We start from the raw sequence: 20,984 nt of genomic DNA, 5'->3' as shown, positions 1-20,984 counted from the left end.
ATTATCACTGAAGATCTGGGCATGCGGAAAGTCTGTGCGAAGATGGTGCCGAGACTCCTGAACGATGACCAGAAGGGACGACGCATGCAGGTGTGTCAGGACATCCTCGAGCGTCTGGAAACTGAACCAGACTTGCTCAGGAGAGTCATCACCGGCGATGAGTCCTGGGTATTTGAGTACGACCCGGAGACCAAACGCCAGAGCCTTCAATGGAAGAGTCCGGCGTCGCCACGGCCGAAGAAAGCAAGGCAGTCCAGGTCCAGCTTCAAGGTCATGTTGATCGCTTTCTTCGATGTGAGGGGCATCGTCCACTGCGAGTTCTTGCCACAGGGCCAGACAGTCAACCAACATGTGTACAAAGAAGTACTGCGGCGTCTGCTTCGTGCAGTGCGCGAGAAGAGGCGGGAGTTGTGGCAGGGCAACTCGTGGCTGCTTCACCACGACAATGTGCCTGCTCACAATGCCCTGAGCATCAGAGAGTTCTTGGCCAAGAAGAACATCGCCGTGCTGGAGCAACCGCCCTACTCACCTGACCTCGCTCCGTGCGACTTCTTCCTCTTCCCCAAGCTCAAGGAGGTCATGAAGGGGACCCGTTTTGATGATGCGGACGACATCAAAAAGGCCGTGACGACGGAGCTGAGGAGCATCCCGCAAGAATCCTTCCAGCAGTGCATGCAAGCCTGGCAGAGAAGGATGGACAAGTGCATGCGGTGCCAGGGGGATTACTTCGAAGGAGATAACCTATAGTTTGTAGCCTGGATGTGAAATAAAACTTGTGTGGCACCAGTCCTGGAACTTTAATGACACACCTCGTATATATATATATATATATATATATTTCACACATAAGTTTCTGTGGATATTGCTAGAGGTGAAAGTACAGGTTATTCTAAATGGAAAATGTTCTATGCTAATATGCATTTTGAGGCCTTGATCAGCTGTGGTATGAAATTCAAGAACAGCTGGTAGGGTATTCATGGCAGGCCGTGTTGACATGGGATGTCTGATGGTGAAATTGTGAGTTATTCAGTCATCATTTCTACAAGGTTTGGGGGATTACAGTATCCCATAATGAGGTGAGTGGTATTAATGGACAGGTGATTTATCAATAAATATTACATAATGATGGTATGGCTGTAATTAATGACAAATAAAATAAAGGCTACATGACACCATGCCTGCCTGGGGAAGGAGAGGAAAGGAGTGAGGATAGGACCAAATTAGGTCATCACTACCCAATCACTTGCAGTTTCATGCCAAGATAGTGACAGTGAATATGTTTAGATTGTACTGAATGTTTTTTGAGAGAAAAAACTGCTGACAATGCCACATACTTACAGTAATAATATGGAGCACATTTACATGGCGTTGCTCTGACATAGATACCCACCCACCTTGGCCATTGTATCTGTCACCTGGCCACATTTGAATTTCATACAACAACTAAAACAAGGTCGCAAAATATAGAACATTTTCCCCTTTAGAGTAATCTGTACTTTCACTTTTAGCAGTATCTACAGAAATGCATTTTACACCATATATATATATATATATATATATATATATATATATATATATATATATATATATATATATATATATATATATATATATATATATATCAGAGATGTGCTGTCTGGATAGGCAAGGTAGGTAGAGCCTACCCTGAATAAAATTATTCAGAAGCTACATTCTCCTTCAGTGCCACGATATGCACCTAATCCAAAAAAAATTGTGAAGGTTACTCTATTATGCATAAAGTGCAAAATGTTTTATTTTTCTGTAGATTAAGTAAGTATAATTTGCCCCTGCCTTTCAGTCTCAGTATGTAAGTTACGCTTAATAATGGTTTAGCCCACGTGCAGCATACACTCCTTCAACGCCATTTTCTTTATGCACTATGAAGGCAGAATCAAATCTGTCTTTTAGTGAGTCGCTTAGCCTCCTCTGTAGAGTAAATTTGCACTCCTTTGATATTCTTATTTTCATATTTGTTTTTCTTCAGTTTTAGATAATTTACATTTATGCACATATTTTCCCCTTCCAGCACTGGATAGTGAATATCTTCAGACATTTTCAAAACTAACTGATGAAGAAAAAGATAAGTTTAAAAAAATGGTAAGAAACACCAAAACTTAAGGACCTGAAATAACAGAATGTGACAAAAATTATCAGAATGTTTCAAACTGCTTGGTACAGCAAGAAAGAGTGGTTGTGTGGCTGTACTACAACAAAAAGGCTTTTTATTTCCCATTTTTGTTATTTTCTGTATCTAGTGGAAATGTGTGGATAGTAGAAGGATATTGTGATTTAAACAATTTGCGCAATGCAAATGAGGGATCACCAGCACATTATGAAAGCCAAATATCAATGAAAACTTTTGGAGCTACACGAGTTGACTTGCTCTTAGATAAACAGAAGTTTGTCAGCATTGAAATTCACAGTAAAATGGTTAAAGAGAATACAGATATATTAAAAATTTATTCATGGTAATTGTTTTTAATTAAACAAGAACTTGCTTTTTTGTGGAGATAGTGAACAAAAATCATCATTAAATTGTGGAAACTATGTTGAGTTACTGAACTATACTGCAAAATTTGATGAAAAATTGGCACAACATTTAGAGAATTCATCAGTTTTTTCTGGCCTTTCTAATAAGATACAAAATGACTTGATTGAAGCAGTAGGTATGACTTGAAAATAATATTAAAGAAGAAATTGCACAAGCCTCATTTGTTGCCTTAGAAGTGGATGAAATAACAGATATTTCATGTAGAGCACAGTGTTCTACAGTATTGAGGTACGTGTTGGACTCTGATATCAAAGAAGTCTATATAGGATTTAACACTCTTAAGGACAGAACTGTTGGAAATATAACAGAACACATATTTAAAAATTTGGATAAATAAGACTGTTGAGAAACTTGTAGCTCTTATGTATGATGGGTCAATGCTGATGGCATCCTATTTAAATGGTGTTCAGTTTAAAGTAAGAGAAAGGGTACCAGCAGCTTTATTTACTCACTGCTGTGCTCATAAATTAAATCTTGTTCTGTCTCAGTCAGCAAAATTCATACCTGAATATACAAGCTTTTTTAAGACCAGTGAGACACTTGCTCTTTCTTCTATCACTCTACAAAATGAACGCAATTTCTTGATAAGATAACGAGAAAACGCATTCCAAAGGCAGCACCAACAAGATGGAGTTCAAATTCAAAACTAATCCAAACTATTTTACAATACCATGGTGATCTTTGCAAACTCTTTAACAGTATGAACAATAATCCTGTGTTGTGGGACGCAGACACTTTAGTGAAAAGTGATGGGTTTTATGAATGGCAAACAAAAGACTCAACATACTATTTTTCTGATAGTTTATAATTAAATTTTTATTAAAACTAACACTTTTCAATGTCTTACAAACTAAAATGATAGATATTCCATACTGCATTGAGAGGATTAATGGAACAATAAGTTTACTTGAGGATCTGCACAAAAATTTTGAGTATTTGTTTGTGAAGTTTGAAGAGTACTCAAAAGGAAATAACTTAACTGAATCAAAATCTTGTACGAAAGGTTCAGTTAAAGAGGAAGGAATAAGAATATTTGGTGTAATTTTGGATGACATACTGAAGAACATGAAAACAAGATTTGTTGATTTTCATTAATTCCAGCAATCACATCAATTATCCTGGCTTGCAAGCCTTCTAAAGATAGAGGTTTCGTTGAATAAACATTAGTTTTCACGTTCCCATAAAAAGAAATCCAGTGGAGTGATCAGTACCTGCAATAACTGTGACTCCTTTCATATGTTCACTTCAGTCATAAATGGATGTTCCTCTATTTTTTTCTTGAATCAGGCTATTAGCCTGCCACAGCAAACACAGTCATTGTCGTCCAGTACAGTAAACCCCACCTAAGTCGGAGACGAATATCTCAGATATCAGATAAGTCGGACACTTTCATGCCCTCAGATAAGTGTCAGATATCTCAGATTGTCAACCAATATATATCGGGGGGAAATCAAATAGACATCTGAAATCTCAGGTTCTTCCAAGATATGTGGGGGAAGTTGGATATTTGGATAGACAATGGATATGTATCTAATGTACTGTTCTACTACAGAGCATCATGTTTTGTGTTATCCTGAGTTATCCAAATGGAGGAATAGGGGAAAATAACCATGGACCGACAAAACTGTGCTGAGGTGCATGGTGCTGTTGAAAGAGGTGAGTGTGGGGGATGCTGTGACACAGTCAGTGCTGCTGGTGCTTAACCACTTCACTCTGGATGCTTAAAAAATGCGTGTTGCTCATATACGGCGTAGGCTTGCAAGTGGTAACTTGTCTAATTTCTAATACAATAATTCTCTCTCTCTCTCTCTCTCTCTCTCTCTCTCTCTCTCTCTCTCTCTCTCTCTCTCTCTCTCTCTCTCTCTCTCTCTCTCTCTCTCTCTCTCTCTCTCTCTCTCTGAGTCAACCCTTCATAGAAATATGTCTTAGAAATATGAGGCAGGAGTTGTCGTTTTTCTGGGTGTAAATATGATGTACACACACACACACACACACACACACACACACACACACACACACACACACACACACACACACACACACATACACACACACACACACACACACTATGCTACGTCCCAGACTGGAATATGCAGCAGTGGTGTGGTCTCCACATATGAAGAAAGACAAAGAAGTTGGAAAGAGTTCAGAGGACTGCTACAAGGATGGTACTGGAGCTGAAAGACCTAACATATGAAGAGAGGTTGAAGGAAATTGGACTGCCAACTTTGCAAGTTAGAAGAGAAAGAGGAGATTAATAACTATGTATAAAATAGTTAACTGAATTGAGAAGATAGACAAGCAGGATCTGGTGTTACTGGAAGGTGGAGATGGACAGACGAGAGGGCACCCAAAGAAGATCAGGAAGAGTCAGTGTTTTAGAGACGTCAAGAAGTACAGTTTTCCACATAGAACTGTGGATATCTGGAATGGTCTAAACTAGGTGGTTGTTACAACACCTGATGTGCATAAATTTAAGGAAATGCTGGGTGAATATAGATATGGAGACAGGATACTATGAGCCCTGCTCGAACCCTGTATTATACAACTAGGTAAATGCACACACACACACACACACACACACACACACACACACACACACACACACACACACACACACACACACACACACACACACACACACACACACACTTATGGTGTAAGGTGGTTGGAGGGTAGTAAATTACAGAAGAGGTGGTGATGGGTGAAGGAGGAATAAATGGGGAGGGAAGGGAAGGCAAAGGTATCAGAAAAGAGATTAGTGGGCAGCTGTAGGTTTTTGCACAAGTGAGTCACAAGGAATGAACCATGGAGGAATGGCAAGGAATGAACAAGGGAAGGGGGAAATTGTACCTCCCCAGTCTCTCCTCCCTGGTGGTAAGGGGTATAGGATGAAGAGAAGGATAGGGGGATATGGAAGATAAGGGAAGGACCATAGGAGGACAAACTATGATGTAAGGCTCTGCCAATGAGACTTCCTCATTCTGGATAGAGGATGGGACATCGGGTAGCTCATTTACATGACTGATGGGAATAGGGAGGATGGGAGGAGCAATAGAACCTCAAGGACATAATACGAAGACTGTTGAGATATGTCAGTGCAGTATACGGGATTGCTCAACAACAACTAAAATAGATTCAAACCTTGACGCCAACGTAGGCGTCATTGTATATGCCACTGGCGCTTCATGATGCCTACGTAGGCATCATCATATTGAAGGGGTTAAGAAAAAAAATTCAAGATGTGTGCCAGGAAAGATGGATGCACATTTAAGGGGAATGGAAGACAAAAAATTAGATTTTTTGACCCAGACCTCAAAATTGAGTTTTGAACAGCATAGTCACCCTTGAGATGTCTGCTGCTTCCTGTGAAAACAGGAAACTGATGGCATCATTCTGTATATGTTTAAATTGCCTTTGTTTACAGTTATTTAAAGGGATTTAAATGCCCCACCGCATACTAGGCCACGTGTCTTTTAGAAACTCAAGATTTTAGTTTTTTTTCCTTGGTATTTTTACCATATTTGTGAATGTCCATATGGCAGTAATGCTATAGAGGAATGGGAAGGGCAGCTCTGAGCCACCACGCTGTGACAGGTCCAACCATCTCAATGTCTTCCGAGATGTCAAAAAGGGTTATTCAAGGTCAGCTGTTTAGCACCTCACCCCATTTCTCTTGGCTTTTTTTTTTTTTTTTTTTTTACCCTTTCACAAATTAAGAGGCAATGGGTCATCATTCAGAGGCAAAGGTTGCATGACTAGAGGCAGCAAATAGGGAAAAGAAAGGAAAACTTATCATCAGCCCACACACTCTTTCTACTAGCCCAGGCACTTATCACCACCCAGCTCAACCTCACACCTCATCTCTCCACCTCTTCATTCTCTACCCTCTGCCTCTCAGGAACTGCCACCACCACCACAACTTGTTGCTGAGTCCTACCAAGCAACAAAGCTGGATATGCAAATCCAGCTATTCCAGGAAAAAATTTCCACTTTCCAGTGAGGATAAGAGGAGATATATCATCTCTCTCCCAGCTTGAAAGCCTCGTATCCAAAGTATGCTACAAATGTTTTGGGGAGAAGAAAATTGAAGCAAAAAAACAACAGCTTTGACAGCACTATCACCATTGCTTGTGTCTCGCCCTCTGATACTCTCATCTGCTAGTGAGTAATATCCTGTCAGACGGGAGGGGACCAGGTGCCAATTAGACCTGAACATGATAATAAACACTGGTTTACTTTTGGTTGTCATTTTCTCTTATTATTTGTAAAATTTTACAGAAAAAAACAACATACACAATGGTATTCACATCTCAGAAGAAAATGGCTTGTATCTCAAAACTTGTATTTTCTGTATTTCAAGCAAAATTTCTCTGTTGACTTACTAGCTAATGCAGATGTAAAGGTATCTTTGGAAGGAGAAAAGAAAGGCTTTTTTTTTTTCACCAAAGACAGGTCTTCAAAAAAGTTGATCATATGGTAGATTTTTTTTTTTCAGTCAAAAAATTTAAAATTTTTGTCATTAAAATTTGTTTCAGTCTTATTTCTGTATGAAATGACTTGGCAAAAATCCATCTTTGGTGAAATAAAGATATATGTATGTGTATTGTGGAGAATGATTTTCAAAACAATTGTTTGAAAAACAAGTTAGAAGTTCAAGGGATTCTGATGCCATAACTTTTTGCATTTTCATTGTGTAATGTATTTCTTTTCTCCAAAGCTAATCCACATATCTCATTGAAAATTGGAGACGATGTTTTGCATACTAAGATACATGCACACCAGAAATCGTGTGTATTGGAAAAAAATTCATGTCATTTCTTAAGAGTAACAGCCACTTCCCTTAAATATTAAATATGAACCACCAGGGTGCCAGTGCCATTTTTTTTTTTACAATGGTTATTAAAAAAAATGGCTGTGGCTGTATTTTGACTGGAAGGCTTTCATACTCTGTCTGGACACTTTTTGTACCTTTACCCTTTCCCATCACTGACCACCAGCCCCCACCCAACACCCTACTCATATTCTTGACTGTCTTGGAGATACACTCAACATTCTTGACCTTTTCCTCACCTCTAATCTTTTTTTTTTTATAAGGGGTGCTGGCCAAGGGCAAAAAAATATTGAAAAAAAAAAAAGCCCCACTGAGGTGCTGGTCCCCATACAGAATCGAAAGTGGTAGTAAAAAATACAGGATAAGTGTCTTGAAACTTCCCTCATAGGAAGATGAAAATACAGAAGCAGACAGGAAGTTCCAGAGTTTACAAGAGAAAGGGATGAATGATTGAGAATACTGGTTAATTCTTGCATTAGAGAGGTGGACAGAATAGGATTGAGAGAAAGAAGAAAGACTTGTGCAGCAAGTAGGTGTTACTTTATTACTGGTAACCATAACCCATAGGCTTACCCAAACCTAACCATGGGATAAGAGATGCAGGGTGATTTTTTGAGCATTTTTTTTTAAGTGCATCTTATATGGCAGGAAATACGGTATATATATATATATATATATATATATATATATATATATATATATATATATATATATATATATATATATATATATATATATATATATATATATATATAAAGTAGAGTCTTGGTATACTGGACCTCGTTATAGTGGATTTCTGCATTTAATGGACATGTATGGCTTATGGACCATCCATCAAATTTACCAGATAAATGTTGGTAAGTGAGGCAGAATGTCCGGCCAGCAGCTAGAACATTAGCAGTGTATTATTATTGATAATTCACTAAATGCTTACAACACACATTCCACAGTATTTTACATCAGGTACATGTTTGTCATCATTGCAAATATTTTATTACACTGTGGCATGTTGGCATGTTTGGAGCCCCCTTCTAATGGAGCTCATCCTGGTAAGAAATCAAAGTAAGTGGCGGTGGCAGTAAGGGAGGGAGGGAGGGTGTGAGTGGTGGTGGTGGTGGTGGTGGTGGTAAGCGCACACTGCACCGACCACGGTTGCACTGTCTGCCATAATTATGGTATTTCTGTCATAATTTGGTATTTGTCTGCCATTTGCCATACATTGTCTACCATATATTGTCATATTGTATAGAATAAATGTCATAATTTTCACATTGCTGTATAATAATTTAGGTTGGCCAGCAGTGCAACTCTGGCACCCACACACTGCTTCTGCCTCAGTCTTGCACTGGCAGATGTTATTAGAGGTTGTGGCACTCCTGTCCACTCACCCCACTCAATCAAGATGGCATCTTTCCCCTCTCCCACTCAGACTGCTGAAGAGAGAGAGAGAGAGAGAGAGAGAGAGAGAGAGAGAGAGAGAGAGAGAGAGAGAGAGAGAGAGAGAGAGAGAGAGAGAGAGAATGGGATAGATGGAGGGAGAGGAGGGCAGGGAAGAGGGAGGGGGAGGTTAGAGGTTGTGGTGCTCCTGACCCACTCACCCTCACTTTTATCTAATGTTAGTGGCTTTGCCACAAATAGTCTGGTATAATGAGGATTTATTATATATATATATATATATATATATATATATATATATATATATATATATATATATATATATATATATATATATATATATATATATATATATATATATATATATATATATATATATATATATATATATATGTGTGTGTGTGTGTGTGTGTGTGTGTGTGTGTGTGTGTGTGTGTGTGTGTGTTTGTGTTGATTATTGAGTAAGATGAGGAATGCTGGGCAGTTGTTGTGGCGTTTCCTGTGCCAATTAGTGGTGGCGTATCTGAAGCTCATTTCTAACTTGGATTTTGGCTTGCAATGCAAAGTAAAAAATTGACCAAATGACAGCTTGTAACTCGGAAAACTCAGAAGTTGTTGCACTCGTAAGTGAAGATACCACTGTATTGGAAAACTGAGTTGATGCATCTTGTACAAACACACCTAGCTTCTCTGTGAAAGGAGTTGCTGTCTTACTTTCCTTAACTGAACTGGAAGCAAAATTTATTTGAAACCCCCTTTTATATTTAATGTGCACCTTATTCCAGATAACATGCAAGAATTTCGAGTTGGTGAATGACTCTCCTGTGAAAGATAGATTTGAAATACTTTCCCAGACCAATTTTTGGTAAAAAATGAGTGAAGTTTACCCTGTTGTAACTAATATTGCTCAGAATTCTTTGCTGATGTTCCCCCAGTATTTACCCATATAGGCAAAAATTTTTATCATTATTGAACATGAAAACTTAATATTGAGCATGGCTTCATGTGGAGCGTGACCTTTGAGTGTGCCTGGCTAACACTGCTCCTCAAATTAAGAAACTTTTTTTGTTTTTATCAAACAGGCACATCCCTCACACTGCAGTTCAATTCTAGTCAGCATTAAAGTAACTACAACTACAATTTTACTCCTGCATGTTAATAAAGTCATTATAATTTGAACTATTATACAATATCTAATGCAGTATCAATGTTTACAGAAATAGTCTTATGTGTAGATGGTCTTATGGCTCTAGGGCATACTTAATAGGAAATAATCTGAGAACCCCTGATCTAGTGAATAGCCTGGCTTGGAGACATTTGTGGTCCCCTCCCCAGATAGGGACACTAAGGCTATATATTATGGTATATCTAGCTTATATCAGTTTAGCATAGTTTAACATATTTGGTGGCTGATAAAGCCAGTGGAAGGTGACAAGTGAGAAAATGAGGAGACTCACCAGCAATATAGAAAATGTATTTGCACCAACTTTAGTTTTATCTATGTAGAAATATTCTTATTGTAAGTTCTGTGAGAAATATTGTAATTCTATTCCTAAATTTTATATTTTGGTTGAATCCTATGAGGGCCTTTAATTTATATGGAAATCCCTCTTGCCAGTTTGGTTATCTTGAAAGTCAATAATGATCACTCAATTTTTTCTTTGTGTAACTTATTTTTTGTGGTATCATTAGCACTAATGCATGTATGACAATGCTCAAATCTAGATAAAGCTATATTATATAATGAGGTGAGAAAAATTAATGTGATCCAGGTGATACTGTGGTATATGGAATAGATCTTCATAATGGTAATCTCTTGTGTGTATGCAGATCCATTGATGATGGGTGATGAAACTTCAAGCAGTGCCATGAAGTTGCGCACAGAGTACCTATCTTCAGGTGTGAACCATATCAGTATGGGCATTGACTGGAGTACTGATGGCATAGTGTGCTATGCAGCAAGCACTGGTGTGCTGCTCTATGACCCACAGGTAAAGTCCACAACTTGTTCTCTGTAACTATCAGATATTCATTATCATTTAAGAATAGTCCTTAGAATACCTCTAATACATGTACTTCTTTAATCTTCTAACTCTGACAACCAGTATGTATTGTAACAGGAGGTAGTAGATGCCTGCAAAAATGGTAATTACTCTCAATAAGGAAATAATAGTAGAAGCTAGTAAGAGATGCAATATTGTGACAGGGGGATGAGATATTCTAGGCAGTGTGTTAGAGGAGAGGAGTCAGTGAGACAAAAATCTTTAGACTCAGCCTGCTTTGTGCCTTTGACCAGAAATTTTTTTGTCTTGCTTCTATTTTTACCAAGAATGGTAATATATGAACAGAAAATGTAAACTTAGTACCTGGAAATTTGACTCCTGTTGTTATTAATGTTATTCTTCTTTCTTTATCATTATTCACCAACTTCTGACACTTCTGGCCTCTCACTCTCTCCATGTCTTTGTGGACTTGGATACTCACAGGGTTATAGGAAACTTTAGGGTGGCTATTTAGTCTGTATTTTCATTGTACAAGTGTACACATTGTAACCACATCTGGTTTTTGACATTTTAATCCTGTCTGTCTCTTTTCTGCCCACTGGCATTCACATAGACTGGCCCCTGCCTGCACACACAGTAACTGGCTAGCTGATACAGAAATTTAGATTGTAATTTGTTTCACATCTAACCTGCATTATACATTGTTTAGGTTCTGTCCCATATGCAAATCGTGCCCATAACACAAAAACAAATAACACTATCATACAACTTTAAACTGAATCAGGAGTAGTTCTTCACTCTTCCATCCACAGACTGTTTCATGCTCTCTAATAATCCCTTCACACAGAAGACTTTTGCCTTTGTGTGCTGCAGCCATCTTGGTTTACCAATGTTTGTGGTGTGGTGGCTGTGTCAACATGTCACCCCTTACTGCTCCATTTTTTTTTCTTTTTTCTGTGTGTGCCCTTTTGACATTATAGTAGATCTGTCTCCTTCTTTGGATTCTTCTGATGTTCTGGGAGAGAAACATTTTCCACGGGAGACTTCAGATCATGGTCATGAGGTGGTCGGAACTCAGCCTGTCTGTCCCCCTGATTCCAATGTGGATGTGAACAGTGATCCTGCCAGCTGCAGATGCCTGTGTTCAACCTGCCACAGGTTTATTCCTAGTGCTGCCCATGACCCTCATAATCTATGGATCAATTGCCATTCACAGTGGATTTTTGTTGTGATGAATGCATAGATTGGATCCCAGAGTTTATGGCCAAGGTTTTCAGTCACCAGAGGAAATTACAGACCAAAAGAGAGAGAGCAGAGCTCACCGCTCCTTTTCATGAGGCTCTTTCCCCCCACACCGTCCCCTCCCAACTCAGGAGCCTCAACCTTCGTCTTCAATGAAGGAAAATGGGGTTGATTTCCCTGAGTTTGCTGCCCTTTCTATTAAGGGTTGTAAATTTTTTTTTTATATTATTATTTATTTGTTTATTTATTCATTTTTTTACCTCTTCAGTATGGAAAGTCAAAAAGTGCACCACACATCACATCTGGGATTTCTGCACACACGGCAAACTTTAAAACCCCACCACTAACATTCACAAAACTAACCATAATCATAACATACTATGTATCAGAAGATCTGGAATGATTCCATTGGGCTTTACACACCAATATTCAGTCTGTAATGAATTGCAATTTATATTTTACTAGTCTTCATCAGAGGGTGGTGGCAATGGAAGGGTGTAGTCTTCCTCCTCTGACTGATAAAGTATGTAAGTATATGCAAGTAATTACTGTACCAGGTGAGAGAGAGAGAGAGAGAGAGAGAGAGAGAGAGAGAGAGAGAGAGAGAGAGAGAGAGAGAGAGAGAGAGAGAGAGAGAGAGAGAGAGATGACGGCCACCTCTCATGTGTGTAGATGTTGTCATCCACTAAATTATACCATAATATTTTGGCAATAAGTGAAATAATAACAAATAGAAATACATACCAGTACTATAATAATAGAACAAAAGCAAAACACGACTGCTGCCAAACATTTTGCTTTGTCACACTCTTTCCCACCACCCATCACACCACTTTTCTTGTGAATGCTTGTGAGGAGGAAGGGAGAGAAAAGAGCAAGATACTAGATAATGGAGGGTGAAGGGGAGATAACAGAGATATAGGGAGGGACTGGTTGAGAAAGAACTATATAAATAATGTTCATCTTAGCAGAACAATTTCGTACAATGAAACAGAGATGTTTCAATATCTCCACAGATGATAGTTTCACATGAAACACACGCACACTCTCTCTCTCTCTCTCTCTCTCTCTCTCTCTCTCTCTCTCTCTCTCTCTCTCTCTCTCTCTCTCTCTCTCTCTCTCTCTCTCTCTCTCTCTCTCTCTCTCTCTCTCTCTCTCTCATTTCAAGATAACAGAGAAAAGAAAAAAAAAAAGAAAAGCAGAAACAAATGAGAGTAGTGGGGAAGGAGGGGCAGGATGACATTATACATGACCAAAGGTGTGAGTAAGAATGTACTGGCAACTCAGTGGGCAATAGGTTTCTACACTCACAAGTATCATATTTTCTCTCACTTTATTTGTTTTATTTCATGGTAGAAACCAAAGATATTTGACTACCAGTGGTAGAAACCGTCTGCTAAGATCCACTATGAGTGCGTGAAATTCCCTCATATTCTGACATTAGAATAATATTGGCAGGAACGTAAAACACCGTATCATATCTGGCCAACATTCTGAAAGAGCTCATACTATATCCGAGATGAAATGAAACACACACTGACTCAAATGACCATGACGCAGTATGCACATAACTCGGATATGTTACGAGAGATGAAATGACACGTATACTGCATCATCATGCCAAAGGGGTTAAACCCAACCCACTAGGTTTTATTGGGTTTTATTGGATTTTTTGTTTTTTTGGGGGGGAAATTTATTTATTTTTTTGCTTATTCCTCATATTTAATTGTAAATAAATTTAAATGAGCATTTAAAAGGTTATCTAGAGTGAAACGAAAAGGTTTCAAGTGTTTTTCTTTTTTTCCATGTAGGAGGGGGAACTGGTTAAGACCAACAAAATATAATAATAAAAAAAAAAAGGCCCACTGAGGTGCTGGATCCTGAACAGAGGCAGAACTGGTAGTCAGAAAATACAGCATAAGTGTCTTGAAACCTCCTTTTTTGAAAGGGATCAAGTCATAGGAAGTTGGAAATACAAAAGCAGGCAGGGACTTCCAAAGTTTACCAGAGAAAGGGATGAATGATTTAGAATATTGGTTAACTCTTGCATTAGAGAGGTGGACAAAACAGGGGTGAGAGAAAGAAGAAAGTCTTGTGCAGCAAGGCTATGGGAGGAGGGGAGGCATGCAGTTAGCAAGATTAGAAGAGCAGTTGGCATGAAAATAGCGGTAGAAGATAGCAAGAGATACATCATTGCGGCGATGAGAGTGGAGCTGAAGACAGTCATTTAGAGGAGAGGAGTTGATAAGACAGAAGAAGAGAAGGATAGAAGCTGTAGGAGGGTAGTTTGGAAATTAAAGCTTTGTACCAGACCCTATCAAAAGGTTTTGATATGTCTAAGGCAACAGCAAAAGTTTCACCAAAATCCCTAAAAGAGAATGACCAAGACTCGGTAAGAAGAACCAGAAGAGCACCAGTAGAGCAGCCTTGATGGAACCCATACTGGTGATCAGATAGAAAGTTATGAAGTGATAGGTGTTTCAAAATCTTCCTGTTGAGGATAGATTAAAAATTTTAGGCAGGAAATTAAAGCAGTAGGATGATAGTTTTAGGGATTAGAATGGTCACCCTTTTTAGGAACAGGCAAGAAGAAAAGGTAGATGTTGATAGACAGAGTTGAAAGGTGCAAGCATGGAGACCGAGTTTTGGAGAACAATAGGAGAGACCCCATCAAGTCTATAAGCCTTCTGAGGGTTTAGGCCAGTGAGAGCATGGAAAACATGGAAAACATCAGTGTGAAGGATTTAGTGGGTAGCATGAAGTAGTCAGAGAGTGGAGGAGAGGGAGAAACAAGCCCTGAATCATCCAAGGTAAAGTTTTTAGCAAAGGTTTGAGCAATTCAGCTTTAGAAATAGATGAGATGGTAGTGGTGCCATCAGCTTGAAATAAAGGAGGGAAAGATGAAGAAGCAGTTATTGGAGATGTTTTTGGTTCGGTGCAAGAAGTCATGAAGGGAGTTAGATCTTAAAAGATTTTGACATTTTCTGGTAATGAAGATCAGACACTTGTTTAGGTCATGCTGATACAGGTTGATCTGGTTGGTGAAAGCCTGTGTTAACTTGTACTTTACAGGAAATGAATGGATCAGGCTTGACTACTTTTACATTTTTTATGTATATGTACATATATAGACCTTATGTATCAATATGATATAGAACTAAATTTTGATGTGATAAGTATAATTTTTTTTTTTTTTTTTTTTTTTTTTTTTTTTTTTTTTTTTTTTTTTTTGCCAATCCTGCTTCTTGTGTGGGGTGATTCAGCCTCAGGTTTCTACAGACATTTTTCATTCTGATTTGCGGGTTGCTGTAGCAGGCTTAGCTTCCTCCTTTTTGCATGCTCAGTGCCTGGTGTTGTCTGACCTTTTCTCCTTTTTGGTCGCTCAGTCAGGGAGTAAGCTAGCTCTTAATATGCCTTGTCTTCCAGCTTCCGCTCCATTTCTCTGGACTATACTTCATGCAACTTCATGCCCACTATGCCACTATAGTGGCATAGTGGGCATAAGTTGCTTCAAGCTGATGTGGAGGGTGGGCCCAAATGAGAAACTGGAGAGGAGACTGGGGTCATTGTAGGTTTAGGAGATAGTGGCCAGACTCCAGCCCATGCCACTGCAATGTCCAAGTGTTATCCTAAGGATGTGGCATTGTGACGCAAGTGTTTGCATCCTCTGGTGGCAGGACTGGTTTCCCACGCTGTACCTGGATCACTGGTCCTCATTGGATGTGGCAGAGACAGAGGACACAATTGGGAAGAGGGGGACAGTTGAGTGTCATTGAAAAAGAGGGGATAGTTATCCAGAAGGTTGTGTCAAGTTGAGTTGAGGCAGTGAACAATACTAAGTTTGCTCTGCCCAATCAGAAATCAAGCTTCCCTGTGTGAGCAGCTTAATTCCTGAAGGGTTTGCCATCTATTAAAAGTGTATCTACAAGAAGTGCAGGGTGGTATCATTAGTGTAGGAGTGGACAGGACAAGAAGTTTTGTTTAGAAGATCATTGATGAATAATAGGAAGAGAGTGGGTGACAGGACAGAACTCTGAGGAACACTATTGTTAATAGACTTAGGAGAAAAAGCAGTGACCATCTACCACAGCAGCAATAGAACAGTCAGAAAGTAAACTTGAGATGAAGTTACAGAGAGAAGGATAGAAGCCATAGGAGGGTAGTTTAGAAATGAAAGTTTTGTGCCAGACTCTTATCAAATGTTTTTATATGTCTAAGGCATCAGCCAACATTTCACCAAAATCCCTAAAAGAAGATGACCAAGACTCACTAAGGAGATCCAGAAGATCACCAGTAGAGTGGCCTTGACAGAACCCATACTGTCAATCAGATACAAGGTTGTGAAGTGATAGATGTTTGAGAATCTTTCTGTTGAGGATTGATAGAAAAACTTCATAGAGGCAGGAAAATCAAAGCAATAGGATGGTAGTTTGAGGGAATAGAACAGTCACTCTTTCTAGGAACAAGTAAGAAGGAAAGAGGATTGATTGAAAAACTTCATAGAGGCAGGAAAATCAAAGCAATAGGATGGTAGTTTGAGGGATTAGAGCAGTCACTCTTTTTAGGAATAGCAAGAAGGAAAGATAGATCTTGATAGATAGAGTTGGAAGAGTTTGCCCAGGCAAGGTGCAAGCACAGAGGCACGGTCCCAGAGAACAATAGGAGGAGCCTGATCAGGTCCATAAGCCCTCCAAGGATTAAGGCCAGCGAAGGCATGGAAAACATCACTGCAAAGGATCTCAATGAGTAGCATGAAATAGTTGGAGGGTGAAGGAGAGGGAGGAATAAGCCCTGAATCATCCAAGGTAGAATTTTTAGCAAAAGTTTGAGTGAAGAGTTCAGCTTTAGAAATAGATGAGATGGCAATGGTGCCATTAGGTTGAAATAAAGGAGGGAAAGATGAATGGGTAAAGTCATTGGAGATGTTTTTTGTTAGGTGGTAGAAGTCATTAGGGGAGTTACATCTAGAAAGATTTTGACATTTTTTATTGATGAAGGAGTTTTTGGCTTGTTGGAAAACAGACTTGGCATGATTCTGGGTGATGGAAGGCTCAAACACCTTTTGTGGGCCACCTCTCTATCTTGTATAGCATGAGACCAGACTGTGTTAAACCAGGATTTGGAAGGTTTAAGTCTAGAGGAAGAGGGAAGAATGTAATGCCACCATGCCAGACACTATCACCTCCATTATGTGGTCAGCACACACAGACAGGTCTCTGACGTGGAAGCAGTTGTAATTCCAAGGAAAATCAGAATAATACCTCCTCAGGTCCCCCAATTAGCAGATGCAAAATGTCAAAGGCACCTACACTTTGGGGATCCTAAGGAAGAATTGGAATGATAGGTCAAGATGTAGATATGAGGTTGTGATTGGAGGAGCCCAATGGAGAAGACAGTAACAGCATAAAGGCTCATTCACACACGCATCAGTGACATATCAGTGTCGTATCCTCTCAGTCTTTCAGTCAGTGAAAAAAAATATCACTACTTTGAATTTGGTTGACACATTCACACATGTCTGGCGCAGTATCATGTTTTGAGTCTCTGTGTTAGTTCCATCACCATTCTGTGAAATTTAATATCATTGCCACCAATATTTTTCAGTGTTTCACAGATGTCGGATGAGTGCTGTGCATGATGAATGGACTTTCTCTTTTCTTCCATGCTTCATGTACCCACTTTTTTTCTTCAGCTTATGCTCAGCCTCTTCCTCTTCATCAGAAATTATGGCAGTCATTGCCAATTCAATGTCTGAAAACTTTGCCATCTTGAAAACAAATGACACAGTATGGAAGTGTGTGAACAGACGTCACTGAAGTGTCATAGATTTTACTGACATTGAAGTGACTTGGCATTGATACATCACTGATGTGTGTGAATGAGTCTTTAAACAGAGGGATTAAAGGTTAGGAAAAGGGCATATCTCCAAGATGGTCAGGAATACAAGTAGGGTGTTTGACTAATTGCTCTATGTCATGGAGGATAGCAAAGTTGAAGGCTAGTTCACCAGGATGGCCAGTGAAGGGAGAGAAAACCAAAGTTGGTGTTGAACATTGAAATCCAGGAATGGAGATCTCCACAAAAGGGAAAAGAGTTAGGATGTGCTCCACTTTGAAAGTTAAATAGTTAAAGAATTTTTATAGTCAGAGGAGTTAGGTGAGAGGTATATAGCACAGATAAATTTAGTTTGAGAATGACTAACCAGATAGTAGAAAGTTCAGAAGATTCAAGAGCATGGGCACAAAAGCAAGTTAGGTCATTGTGCACATAGACACAACATCTAGCTTTGGATTGAAAGTGAGGATAGAGAAAGTAGGAGGGAACAGAGAAGGGGCTACTGTCAGTTGCCTCAGACACCTGTGTTTCAGTGAGGAAAAGAATATGAAGTTTAGTCAGGGAGAGGTGGTGTTCCACAGATTGAAAATTAGATCTAAGGCTGTGAATGTTGCAGAAATTAATGAAGAAAAGGTGGAGGGATGGGGGAGGGGGGCATCAAGGCACTTAGAGAAGAGCAGTTGGACCTGGAGACATTTGTGGTCACCTCCCCTAATGGGGACTCTGAGACTAGTGTAGGAGTTGCCATTAGATTTAGAATTTTGAGTGAAGGGTGTGTGTGTGTGTGTGTGTGTGTGTGTGTGTGTGTGTGTGTGTGTGTGTTTGTGTTAGGTATATGTAGAGTTATGTTAAGGAAGATATTTAATTGTCTATAGAGGGTAGGCTGTGAATGCGAGACATAAAGAGAAACTTTCAGTGAGGTCACAGATGTATCATTGGAAGGTTCACAGCACTCCCTGATCTAGTACATGCCAGTCCAGTGTTTGAGACCTCACTAGGAGTAAGTTTAGTTTTGGCTGGTGTCTACTGCCTCCTGATATGGAAATAAGATAGTGGTTGAAGGAATCCAACAGAGAGAACAGTTTGACAGATTAAGCTGAAGGGTTACAGGTTAAGAAGTAGTCAAGAATGTTGGGCATGTCTCCAAGGCAGTCTTAAATATGAGTAGAGTGCTACACCAGTTGCTTTAGGTTATGTGTATAGGAAAGCTAAAAGCTTGTTCACCAGGTTGGCAAGGGGGAAATTGGTGAGAATGTGCTCTGCTTTGGAAGTCAGATATTAAAAAAAAAAAATGCATTGTCATAAGAGTTAGGTGAGAGATACAGAGCACTGATAAATTTAGTGAGAGTGACATTGAAATCTTAGGAAGATGATAGAAAATTCTGAAGAGTATAGACATGAGAGCAAGTTATATTGTTGCATATATAGTTATAACATTAGGATTGAAATTAAGGATAAAGGAAATAAAAGAGAATAGAACAAGTGTCTCCTACAACTATTTACTTCTCTTTGTATGTCAGGTCACTGCTAATGTGGGGCTTTGGCTCCACTGTTGGCCCTTGTAAGAAATGATTTGTGTTAGAGCTTTAATTAAAGCAATAGCAGAAAATGACCATGGTTCTGAGTTGACTGAGACAGAAATTAAACATTTCTAGACTACCTATAACATTAAAATGTTTTAATGTATGTAAGTGAAGGTAATAATTACATAGTTCATAAAAAAATAAAAAGGATAATGAACAAAAACAGGTACAGTACACTAACAACAATTAAAAGACTGCTAATCCATTGTTTACACACAGCTGATATCACTGTTTATTTCACTGTGGATGGTGACAGTGACAGCAGCAGCAGCAGCAGCAGCTGCAGCCCATCCTTCTCACTAAACTCACATCATTGGGTATGGTGGCAGTGGTGGCAGTTGGACAACCAAGCCCTTCTTGTCACTAAACTTGCATTACTGAGTGAGGTGGCAGCAGTGGCAACTGCAACCAGCCCTTCTTGTCACTAAACTTGCATCACTTGGTGTGGTGGCAGCATTGGCAGCTGCAACCTGCCCTCCTCACTAAATTAGCATTACTAGGTGGCAGGGCTGACTGCACTGGTGACATGCTTGCTTCCCTGTCTGTGCCATGGATTTCACTGCAGCTTGTCAAGACCCATCTCTGTGTTAGGCTTTAAATTCCCCACTTTAGAGTATGACTTGGAAGCAAATTGATCCTCTGTATTAGACACAATTTTTGTTAGATATTGCATGTTAGCAGCAACCTGACAATGTTAAAAGCATCAGTGGTCCCAAAACTGGTCCAAAACTGATCCCTTTTGGTACCCAACTTATCACATACCTCATTTTTTTCTCTCTCTTTTACCACTGTTTTAATTTAAATTTCAGATGTGTGTGTGTGTGTGTGTATGTGTGTGTGTGTGTGTGTGTGTGTGTGTGTGTGTGTGTGTGTGTGTGTGTGTGTGTGTGTGCGCGCGCCTGTGTGCGTGCACACACTTACATTTACTTACATGTACAGTATATACATTTTCATCAACAGCTCCATGCTGTGACTGGGTCCAGCATCAAACATCACACAAAGAGGGTAACTTGTGTGCGTTGGGTCCATCCAACTCCAACTGGAGGCTGCATAATAGTGTCTGGTGGTGCTGATGGCAAGGCTGTGCTATGGACTGTATCACAAAAAAGGATAGAAGGCCTCCATGTGCTCAATCCACTCAGTGTTTTAGGTAATATAGATGTATGATATATCAACACTTGTTAAGTGCTTATTGCATGCATCAATTTTAATTAATCAAAGACAAATAAATAATTGCTTTGTGAAGTGTTTATGGAAAGAAATCTTGCTCATTCAATTTTGAAAACAAATGATGCATCTATCAGATATCTGCTTGTTACATTCACAGTACCATTTTCTTTCAGATCATGGAGATTCAGTAAATCTGGTTGATGCCACTTTACTGAAGGTTAAGGAAAAGGAGATGATTCTTGTTGTAACAGCCTCAACCGACGTAATCAGTACATGGCTTATTTGCTTAGAATCAGGTGAAAGTGCTTTGCTATTCATTATTGTTTTTTTATAATGAAAGTCATTGCTAC

At 39.3% G+C, this 20,984-nt stretch overlaps 1 protein-coding gene across 4 annotated transcripts in view; it reads left to right on the top strand.

Annotated features, from left to right (window-relative positions):
- Positions 1-20,984, top strand: part of LOC135108570 (elongator complex protein 2-like) — a 181,414-nt gene that overhangs the window by 5,138 nt on the left and 155,292 nt on the right. For 2 of the 4 annotated variants that reach the window (XR_010272352.1, XM_064019710.1), the window contains exons 2-5: positions 4,125-4,228; positions 10,632-10,792; positions 20,425-20,614; positions 20,808-20,930. Coding sequence is in view for 3 of the 4 variants with exons in the window: in XM_064019710.1 (XP_063875780.1) it covers positions 4,183-4,228; positions 10,632-10,792; positions 20,425-20,614; positions 20,808-20,930 (520 nt within the window). In the remaining variant the exon portion in view is untranslated. The remainder of the gene's footprint in view (positions 1-4,124; positions 4,229-10,631; positions 10,793-20,424; positions 20,615-20,807; positions 20,931-20,984) is intronic. The other 2 variants (XM_064019711.1, XM_064019712.1) reach the window with 1 other exon arrangement.

The sequence above is a fragment of the Scylla paramamosain genome, chromosome 17 (assembly GCF_035594125.1).
Source record: "Scylla paramamosain isolate STU-SP2022 chromosome 17, ASM3559412v1, whole genome shotgun sequence".
Lineage (NCBI taxonomy): Eukaryota > Metazoa > Arthropoda > Malacostraca > Decapoda > Portunidae > Scylla > Scylla paramamosain.
This window is presented reverse-complemented; position numbering and strand designations above follow the sequence as displayed.